Below are 11,135 nucleotides of genomic sequence, written 5' to 3'. Positions count from 1 at the left end.
GCTATTTAAATTTATGTCAACTTTCACTTTTACTCCACTACATTTCCTAGATAAAATGTATAATTTTACTCCGTTATATTTCCACTAAGCATCTTTGTTACTCGTTACTAAAACATCAAATTAGAAAAAATGTGTGCGACTGCAATAAGGGAGGTTTGGCGAATCACTGCCCCTAGATTGCATTACGCAGCAGCAGATCAACCAGTCGACCGCTGAAAAGTGATGAGCCCTGAAGGAGAAATTTTGGATTACTAACATTTTTATGTATTAGAAGTGATTATTAATAATTTTACATGTATTAGAAATGAATACTAATTTACATTTATTACATAGAAGTGATTAACATTTCATTTTCTTATATATATTCTTTGTATGCTTTCTATACATTCAATACTGTGCATCAACTTTGCTTTGTCTGTCATTTGTTCTCTTCATGTCATGATTTTCTAATAAAGGTCATGCGACCCCTTTTGTCACGAGTTAAGGGTATTCTGCCTTAGGCAGTAATATTAGGAATATCCCGACAGGAACTAGACTATGGCAAGAGAATGCTGAAGGATGTATATGTATTGTATTGACCAATTATCTACTTACTTGGAGTAGCCCCATGACTTGCGTATGGCGCATGGATCACATGCTATGTCCAAGAAGTGTATACAGTATGCATTGTTGTATTTCTGTATGTATGAGGATTTTTTGGAAACGACCATTGTACTCATGTGATTTGTATTACCAATGTAATTAACATGTATAAGATGGGGCTTCGCCCTAGAGAACTTTGAGTTGTGTTACTGGAACATGCTGTTGCTAGTGACCTGCTCCCGGTATCGTGAATAAACCTGCAGTGGTTCCTCACACCTGAGTGTTGCCTGGATATTTTTGACCACAGCCCGAAATTAGTGATAAGGAGGCCATGACTACAGGGACAAGTAGAGAGGATAAATTAAAGTTATTTAATGTAAGAAAGAGCAATTACCCTGCATGATAAACCTATATGCCTTGTTTGCTCAGAAGAGGGTGTAGTAGGCTAAAGGAGTAGGCTAAATCACCAAACAACAATATAGCCTACCCATGCAAAAAACATGTAGCCTAAACATTAGTTCAATATGCCTCTTTGTGGAAGCATGGGATAGGCTACATTTCAAAGGCTTTCTTTCTTTCTTTCTGTTTTTGTTAACTTGTGGAATAGTGGAATATTTTTTGTTAACTTCTCAGTTGAAGTGAATTATTATATAACCTTTACACATTTGTTGAACCATGGTACTAATAAAAACTACAGTATAGTAAGAGCTGAAATGTTGCTTCATTTATCCAATTTCCACCACTATCGAAAACGTGGGCCGGTCTATGGCCTGAAACTTCCGGGCACTGAATTCTGGCAACTTTGAAAACCAGCTTCTTTTGAAGATGAACAGACACCTTTTCAATTTCAACTAATGACTGGCATATTAGTAGCTGCTGGACATAGGTGGCCTGTGTGTGTGTGTGTGTGTGTGAGAGAGTGAGATGGTGACCTGGGGAGTAAGCCCTAGAAATGCTCATACCACATGACCAAAATGTTCTCCCTACCAGCAGGTAATTTTTTTTGGAATGAAGTTATTTATTTTTCATTTTTACCTGAATTTCATGCCATCCTCTAGGTGGCAGTGTTCAGTCATCATCGATGGTACACAGTGCCATGGTGACTGAAAGTCCACAATGGAGGCGCTGTGGTCAAAAGAGGTGCTAAAGGAAGTGCTGTGATCAAATACTTTTTATATGCTTTATATGCTTATATACTTTTTTATATGTTTGCGATCTGACATGCACAAATATAAATATTTAACTGTGGTCAAATATTAGGTCTTACAATGCCATGACAATGGATATTACATTCACATTGTTATTGCTATTATTCATCATAGTTTGGTTTATGATAGTATATCACAACACAGCTGGACAATAAAGGCACAATTCAATACATCTGTTACACATAATGCACGATCCTTCATGTAAAGTGACATAATGCTCATTTTTGTCCCTTAATAGAGAAGAGTTTGTGCACCTCTCGTCTATGTGTAGCACGCCATGGAGTCTATAAGTGTGATGACCTGATGTGGGTTTGGTTGGTGATAGCAATCTTCACACCTCTATGGCTGCAGTAAGAGAGAGAGAGAGAGAGAGAGAGAGAGAGAGAGAGAGAGAGAGAGAGAGAGAGAGAGAGAGAGACAGAGAGAGAGGGAGAGAGACAAAAAGAGACAGAGAGAGAGAGAGATGTTGAATAAACATGATGGCCGTATACATAAGTTATATACCATGCATGTCTAGAATCTAGAGACTAGATAACATTAATGTAGATACATTTGCTGTGTAGTAGTATAATGTATTATATAAAGACAATCTGCTGTATTGGTGTATTGGTTGTATTAGTTGAAACACAGCCCATAATCACTTCCCAATCAAACAGTATCAGATTTCTTATTCTTAATATAAATTCAAATTCTTAACATAAATAACTATGTCAGCATAGCATGTCACAACACAAAAGGACACTATGGCACAATTCAACTCTGTTGAGTATAAAAGTACAGTAAGCACGCTACCATATATCATGTTATTACATACCTATAATGTATGGTCAAATGGACTTAGAGGACCAAGACCTATTGAAATATGAAGAAATGTAGATGTCATGAGAATGATGTCTGCTATTAGAGGAGGGTTTCTGTTTGTGGTTTGTATAATGAGATAAAAATACTGAGGGAAAAGTTGACCAGAGGTTCCTGTAAAAGGCAGAGAGAGAAGAACAGTTTAAACCACATGCCTGCTAGCAGTTTCAGCCATTTCTGTAGCGCACTGGGTTGGAACAGAGTTGCTGAAAAACACCAGTCTACGGTAACACTTTCTAGATTACTAAAGATTACGATTATAGTATGCTTTATATATGTCTATATCCTCAAGTTTAAAGCTGTGCACAAGTAAAAAAAAAACATTTCTAGAATGATCTCTAAAAGCAATAGAATGACAATTGCTAAGCACATCATGTTGCCAGTGGCTTGACATGTTAAAGGAAAACTCACATATCTCCATTTCTTGAGGTCACCGAGTATCGTTACGAAAAATAAGAAAACGGTACTACTTGAGATGCTGCTGCCAGCAGTTATAGTAGCCAGGCAGCTACAGTGCTACACTCTGGGGTCATGGTTTGAAAAATGTTGACTTCTCCTGTGTAACATAGGCAATGTGTGATTAGTGAATTTAGGCATGCTCTCTTTTCACAATTTGTTTTAAGGGAGTTAAACGTTTGACAGACGATAGAATAAGGCCAGGGGCTGCATCTTTTGTACTTCCTTTTCTCTCTCTCTCTCTTTCTCTCTCTCTCTCTCGCTGCTTGTAAGTTTCTACTGCTACAGTATATTTATCACCCTACAATGGCCTGGTATACCAACAAAGAAAGGAAGTATGTAGGCTATAGGTGTGTCTAGACAGGGCAGTTTTGTTCTCCATGAGAGTGTTCTGTACTGAGAGTCAGTGGTCTCTGAGACACAAATACTGCCCAACACCAGCATCCATGGTTGTCTTCCCACTTTCATGGGCTCTTCTTGTAAGTCAGGACTACCATACCCAAACGATTCGATGCAGCAGAGTGTATTCTGTGAGTTCAGACAACTTTGAGGTTTGGATGTGTATCAAAGGCTATGTGTGTCACAGTGTGTGACTCTCTACCTCAGCTTTTTTGGCTCTAAAATGACTTGTACGCCTTGGGCCCACACCCAAGTGCTCACACCCTCATCTGTTATCGCTACTGAGAGGAAACCATAAAGGGAACTGTTGTTGGTGAGCGTGCTCAGTGTCACCATAGCAACAATTTGGAGGTGAGAAAAGCTTACACAAGCTAGATGATGTCTAATAATAATAATAATAATAATAATAATAAGCTTTATTTGTATAGCACCTTTCATACACAGAATGCAGCTCAAAGTGCTTTACATTTGAAGCATGTAACACAATAATAGACAGTCATTATCAATAACTTTTCTTCATTATCAATCACTTTTCTTCATTGCTAGGGCCATTTATGATCCACTCAGCAACATATCAAAAATATAAAAAATAACATGTCATAAGACTGGCAGCCTTAACCCTCTTACCCCCCACAAGCACGCCATATGGCAACTGTGGCAAGGAAAAACTCCCATATTCCAGGAAGAAACCTTGAGCAGAACCTGACTTAATAGGGGGAGCCCATCTGCTTCTGGCTGGCAGTGCCCTCCAATAGTAGCAGATGTAGAATAATCTGAAAAAGTAGTCTACAGGATAAGATGAGTTAACTAAAAGCTTTCCTGTACAGGTATGTTTTCAGATCTTTTTTAAAAATATTTACTGAACTCGCCTGCTTGATGTACAGAGGCAGGGTGTTCCATAGTTTGGGGGCATAATGGATAAACGCAGCTTCTCCACTTTGCTTGTGGAGCACTTTGGGTACGATTAAAAGATTAGAATTTGATGATCTAAGTTTCCTTTGTGGTTGATACGATATTAAAAGCTCAGAGATATATGAAGGTGCTATGCCATTCAGAGCTTTGTAGGTAATTAACATAACCTTAAAATCAATTCTATAGGAAATAGGGAGCCAGTGCAGTTCAGCCAACACAGGGGTGATGTGTTCTCTCTTCTTGGTCTTAGTTAAAAGTCTAGCCGCAGAGTTCTGTATGAGTGCCAATGTCTAAGATACACATGGTTGGAGTTCTACTGCCATCTGTCATTTGGGGACAACTAGCTTGATCCTCTGCCCAAGCCCAAGGACAACGTAATTCAAGTATACTTTTATATCACACTTATTTATTGTATTGATTTTTTTTAGTATAATTGATTTGTAAATAACAAATTTAAATTCTGAGTGGGCAAGCCCAATCTTCTGTACTTATTACCATTTTAAAGATATGAAAGTATGTTGCCTCCCTGCAATCTAAATGTATAACAGATGCCGGTTCTTCTTCTGTTGTTAGTGTTTTGCAGGTCTCAATGTTAAGGATCATGCAACATACACCAGTTGTGTTTCTGCTTCTCTTGCACATCCTTTGTGCTTATCAAGGAAAAGGAGGTTAGAAAACACTGTGTTTGTATTTGTATATAATTATATTACAATACAACTCTTGACTATGGCTTATGACTTACATTAACACTGCATTGAAATGTCTTATGAAAATGATTGTGTTTTTAGTGTACACACAAAACTAAACTAACCATACAAATATATCTGTGTTGGTCCTGAGCACAGAAAACTGACTCGGCTTGTTGCTTTTTGGCAACGTTGTTCTCATCCACTAGTGGTATGATACCAGCTATCACAGCCATACCAGTTTGCTGTTTACCACCCACCCCTTTATGGCAATGATAGATATCTGACTCTGTCCTTAATATGACCACCACACAGCGAAGCCAGATTTCAGATTTTTCAAAGTCAGATTTTGTTTTTTTTCTTTTTCGCATGCCTAATTTTTGTCAAGGATTCCCAGGACACTGAAAGACCGGGACACTGGAAGACTGGGGTACACAAAACTTGGTGGGCATGTAGCCCCACAAGGATAGCATGAAACCATTGTATTTCGTTTTGATCTGTAGTCCCCCCGATGGACTGGACCCTCCGAAAGGAGGCTGAATAACTAAGGTGCTACTGATGGCTAGTACAAATAGAATCTGTCTTGACTGGATCATGTGCTGTCATTCATTTTCAGGTACCACATCTCATAAATGGGAGGTCAAATTCACCAGTCACCATTTCTGTGCTGTGACTGGATCATCAGTGGTCATGCCCTGCTCATTCACCCATCCTATTGGTCTCATGGTCACCAAGGTCTACTGGCGCTACAGACCTGACCATAATAAAATATTCACATACATCACGGATAAGAATCCTAAATACAAAGGACGTATACAATACTTTTGGAACAAGAACAAGAACAAGACGAACTGCACATTCAAATTGAGCAAGTTGATGATGTCAGACAATGGAGAGTATTTTACACGGATTGAAACAGAAGATTCTAAAAATAAGTGGCTGAGTAGATCTAAGGTCATTTTGTCTGTTAAAGGTAGTGTGGACCTGGCAAACTGACATAACTTTGTCTTTATTCATAAGTTTGACAATCTAACAATGAACTATCAGTATATGTCAGAAATGTTTGCCATCATATTCAGGTTAGAAATTGTGTACCACAGACTTGTAATGTTTTCATACATTTCACTGACTTAATTATTATTATTGATGACTGATTGCTATAATGTTGCAGAACTTTCTGTTGGGATTCCTGAACCAGTGATGGAGGACAACGACGTGACACTGAGTTGCAACAACATATGCTCTTCAAAAGACATCCCCTCAGTAATATGGAAAAAGAACGGACAGGATTTACATGTCAAACAGAAACACCACAATGCACTCATCTTTCAGAGTGTCAGTACTGGGGATGAGGGCAACTACTCTTGTTCACTGAAACACAATGAAGACCATCCATCCAAACCAGTGGAGCTTAATGTCATGTGTAAGTAATAGACATGTACAGGGCCTGTGTGATAAAGGGAAATGAAAGGGTATTTTTAAAGACACATTTCCATTTTATGTCGTCTTTTGTTTCCAAGTCCCTCCAAGGGTCCCGTCTGTCTCTGTCAGTCCTGCTAGTGAGACACTAGAAGGCGCTTCAGTGACTCTGACTCTCAGTGACTCTGGCTACTCGAGCTATGGAGATCTGTGAATATTTGAATTCAGCACCCTCAAATTGTGTGAAATAGCCCCTTTACCGACTTTTCCTCAAATTTGCCAACAGGACTTTTTCTAAATGTTTGTTAGCTATCTGCTCTCCCTCTAAAAGACATATTTCCATTTTATGTCATCTTTTATTTCCAAGTCCCTCCAAGGGTCCCGTCTGTCTCTGTCAGTCCTGCTAGTGAGACACTAGAGGGCGCTTCAGTGACTCTGACCTGCAACAGTGAAGCCAACCCACCAGTGGAGAACTACACCTGGTTTAACCGCAATGGCTCAATAGTTTCCAAGCTGGACACTGGAAAGTATTACCACATTGGGAATGTCGGCTCTGAACACACTGGAGATTACTACTGTGAGGCCAGGAGCCTATACGGGGCCTCCAATTCTACTGCTTTTCACCTGGATGTTCACTGTGAGTACTTTGTTTACTTTCTATCTATGCATACTGTATGTACCCTGTTTTACATGGAGAATATCATTTCTAATGGCTGAAATGGCAACCTGGCTGCTTTAGCTGTTGGCATCAGCAACTCGAGCTATGGAGATCTATGTAAAACAAAATGCTGGAATTCTTCTTAGTAGGTTTATCCTAAGTTATATCTATATATTTGGGCAGCCGTGGCCCACTGGTTAGCACTCTGGACTTGTAACTGGAGGGTTGCCGGTTCGAGCCCCGACCAGTGGGCTGCGGCTCAAGTGCCCTTGAGCAAGGCCTCAAGTCCCCTCGCTGCTCCCCGAGCGCTGCCGTTGTAGCAGGCAGCTCACTGCGCCGGGATTAGTGTGTGCTTCACCTCACTGTGTGTTCACTGTGTGCTGTTTGTGTTTCACTAAATCACCAATTGGGTTAAATGCAGCGACCAAATTTCCCTCACGGGATCAAAAAAGTATATATACTTATACTTATATATATAAGTTACATGCAGCCGTAAACTGTATTTAAAATGTAACAACAATTCAATACATTTTTACAGATGCTCCCAGAAAACTGTCAGCGTCTCCAAATCACTCTGGTGAAATAGCAGAGGGCAGTTCAGTGACTCTGACCTGCAGCAGTGATGCCAACCCACCAGTGGAGAACTACACCTGGTACAGAAGGACCGCAGCTGAAACAGTGCGTGTGGGTACAGGAGAGAGAATCAACTTCAATCTGACCCCAGACAGAGCTGGACTATATCACTGTGAGGCCCACAACGGTGTAGGATCCCTGAATTCTACTGGAGTTGAAGTTATTTGGTCTGGTGAGTTGTACTCAGATATCTGCATGTAATGTCATCACCTGTGCACCACACACCATACCATTATTTTTGCATTTTGTAGCACTTGAGACTTGCTGTTTTGACAAATTGGTCTTTATGATTATTCTAGGCTTCGGTTGGAAGACAACCACTCTCTTGTCATCTTTAGGTTTTCTCATAATCCTCATCATGCTCATAGGCTACGTGTTTTGGAGGTGAAGAACATTATTTTTTGTCTTTTACTTTTACTTCTGTGGAGCACACCTGTTCAGACACTTTGACTCTCTAAAGTCTAACCAAGTAAATCTACTCCTGATCCTTTCTCATGGTCTCTCTGTTCATATAGGAGGAAGAAAGCAACGCCAAGTAGCAACCCCAGCAGCTCTGATAATAACACACAAGTAAACACTACTTATCAAGGCATTACACTGTGTTGATATGTGATAGCTAAGATCCTGTCATCATTACTACATTACACAGAGTTTGTATTAGCATGTTGACCTTTGACCCTTTGTCCAACCCCCAGCATGTCCCACAGTGTGTCCCTGATAATGTGTATGAAGACATCTCAGGCCTCCCTCTGACCTCTGCTCCAGCCCAGAGAGTGGACTCAGGTGTCCAGGATGATGTCCAGTACGCCAGCGTTCAGATCAAGAGCTCCAGAGGTCAGCAGGTGCCCCTTTACTCCACAGTCCAAAGGCCCAAACTCCACCCACAGCAGCAGGAGGAGCAGCAGCAGGAGGTGGAGTATGCAGCAGTCAACTTCTCTAGACCCACTGCTGCCACCCAGTGAGTAGAATGTAACATGACATACATTACACATTTTATTTACATTCTGGATTTCCATATCCAATCTTACCAACTAGTGCACTCGTGCATCATATCCACTCTTAATGATACTGAGGGAAGTATTCAAGCCTTGTCTCTTCCACACTTAAACACCCTGTAGTCTGAGACCTTTTGCCTACAAAAGAGTCCTCTGAAAACATAATGTCCAATGTTGACATCTACTGGGTAGAATAGGACATGACCCACAAATGTAACAGTTCTTACTCAATATTTACTCTCTGTTTGTTGACCACACACACAATCTTGAAAATACAGCTCTCATTTTATTCACTGTACAGTATTCTGTTAACACTGAGCACTACAACATTACTCAGTAATTCTCATTAATACGTTTACATTTGTTCCAGTTTAATAAACGGGGTCCAAGCAGTGAAGCACACATTGTGTTTTAAACTTTTCTTTTTAGTAGTTTTTATAAAATAACCATTGTAATCATTTTGTGTATGTTTTCTTTTTACCCATAGACCTGAACAAGATCCTGTAATCTAGACCGTGATCAACAAATCCAAACCCACTAAGCACACTGCATGTGATTTGGATGTTTAGTTTAGTGATCCATAACTTGGTCGGTTGGTTTTACACTTGTAGAACTTTAATGTAAAACATAATGAAAATAATTGCTTTTGAGGATTTGGAGTTTGAGTGTTAGATCATGTTTATGTTTTATTTGTATGTTCAGATTTTGCTTTTATAGTCTGTTTTGTCAAAAGCAATGAGGGCAGTGTTAAATTAACCTCAAATTATAATGTTGTGTTTTCTGTACTTTTAAAATGAAGTGCCATCACCATTTTATCTTCAAAATAAAGTGTCTCTGTGTTTTGATGTGCCAGATTTTACAGAAACTTTTGCTTATGCGCCTCCTTCTGGTCCTGGCCTGTTAGTGCAGGCACTTTTCTTGGTTTCTATTTGGCACATTCCATCATTTTCAGCACATGTATTTTATTTGACAAATGTACATAATTAAATAACTAAATAAATATGTTCATCATAATGTCCCAGTCATCCTCTCTCTATGGTCAATGAACAGTTGGTCCTGAGAATCCAAACTCATCCTTTGTCAGACAAAACCCAGATAGGAAATTAATCAAGAAGTTTTGGGTAAATATGTCTGTGTTATATGCTTTAGTTATGTCTCCTTGATCATGCAGTCACTTGATTGACTTCAGAAGCTTTGTGACATCATCTGCATGGATTCCTGCACCACTTTGGTGGCGCCATCTGGTGATGGTTAATGGTATAGGCAGAGGATGAATATCTGTGACAGTTTCTGTCTCAATATAACTGGTAGTGTGTATACGCACAGCTGTTCAGACAAATAATTTGAAATGACTATGCTGTATTACAGAACAATTAAATGTTAAGTCATGATGAACTCAATCCTATGTTGGCATTTCATTATGAATGTGTATGCCATATTCATGAATTGGGAAATGTATACCTTACAGTTTTTCTCAGTCGCTTTGGTGCTTTTTGCAGATCAGAATGAAAATTATCATAACTATTAGTTCAACCTCCACAACATTTAGTCATTTGTGCACATCATATTAGCAAATTCTCCTTCCTCTGAACAAATTGAAAATGCTTTTGGACATGTATCAGTTGCTGTCATACAATTCTCTGCTGTTTTTTAACATTATCATTTGCTTATGTCATGTCAGTCAAAATGAACTATACATATGAATGCTGAATAGTCGTTCCCTATAAAACTAATAGTCTTCATTTCATTGCTTGAGTCATTACATACAAAATTGTTGAACTAGTTATCAAATTCTGTCACAATGCTGTAGAATTGCAAAGAGCATACAGTAAAAATGTACGTATTCAGTGTCTTGTACTCACTTACTCCCCTAACTACAGCAATGTGTAACTTTACTGTAGTTTTCAAATGGCTGTACAAGTAGTGTATAGTGCTGTCTTGAGCATGTTCAGGTAGTGTCACCTTTTTTTCTGCCCTTTTTTTGCATTGGAAAACACTGAGAGAACTGTCATAATGAAAACATGACAAAGCCATTTGACTATCTTGTTCATAAACGATGGTGTCAAGACTTCTCATTTTGATGACACTGACAGTTTCATTGACATGAATACGTGCTTTTGAGGAATGGACTATCCATTTTGAGCAAGTGACGTGCTTTTGCAGGTCATCCACTAGGTTTTGCAGTTTGCACTAATTGTTTTGAGAAATGCACTAACTGCTGTGCAAATGTTAATAGTGATGTGAGAATAGCACCAAAGCGACTGAGAAAAACTATAACTACTATAGTCAAGCAAGCAAGTCCACCTTTATGACTAATTTGAGGACCCGT

At 39.2% G+C, this 11,135-nt stretch overlaps 1 protein-coding gene across 1 annotated transcript; it reads left to right on the top strand.

Annotated features, from left to right (window-relative positions):
• Positions 1-2,829: 2,829 nt before the first annotated feature.
• Positions 2,830-9,527, top strand: LOC121718508 (B-cell receptor CD22-like). Its single transcript, XM_042103519.1, has 10 exons — positions 2,830-2,874; positions 4,999-5,083; positions 5,718-6,074; positions 6,273-6,524; positions 6,888-7,157; positions 7,717-7,983; positions 8,111-8,195; positions 8,327-8,381; positions 8,507-8,769; positions 9,294-9,527. Exons 2-10 carry the CDS (start codon positions 5,005-5,007, stop codon positions 9,316-9,318), a joined length of 1,653 nt encoding a protein of 550 aa, XP_041959453.1. The 5' UTR covers positions 2,830-2,874; positions 4,999-5,004; the 3' UTR covers positions 9,319-9,527.
• Positions 9,528-11,135: the final 1,608 nt, after the last annotated feature.

The sequence above is a fragment of the Alosa sapidissima genome, chromosome 9, assembly GCF_018492685.1.
Source record: "Alosa sapidissima isolate fAloSap1 chromosome 9, fAloSap1.pri, whole genome shotgun sequence".
NCBI classification, from domain to species: domain Eukaryota; kingdom Metazoa; phylum Chordata; class Actinopteri; order Clupeiformes; family Clupeidae; genus Alosa; species Alosa sapidissima.
This window is presented reverse-complemented; position numbering and strand designations above follow the sequence as displayed.

Bases quoted from the DNA above. Each gene is read 5' to 3' on its own strand.
- LOC121718508 (XM_042103519.1), top strand. From the start codon at position 5,005: ATGTTAAGGATCATGCAACATACACCAGTTGTGTTTCTGCTTCTCTTG. The intron at 5,084-5,717 runs GTTAGAAAACAC...ATTCATTTTCAG, and splicing joins TGCTTATCAAGGAAAAGGAG to GTACCACATCTCATAAATGG. The intron at 8,382-8,506 runs GTAAACACTACT...TCCAACCCCCAG, and splicing joins GCTCTGATAATAACACACAA to CATGTCCCACAGTGTGTCCC.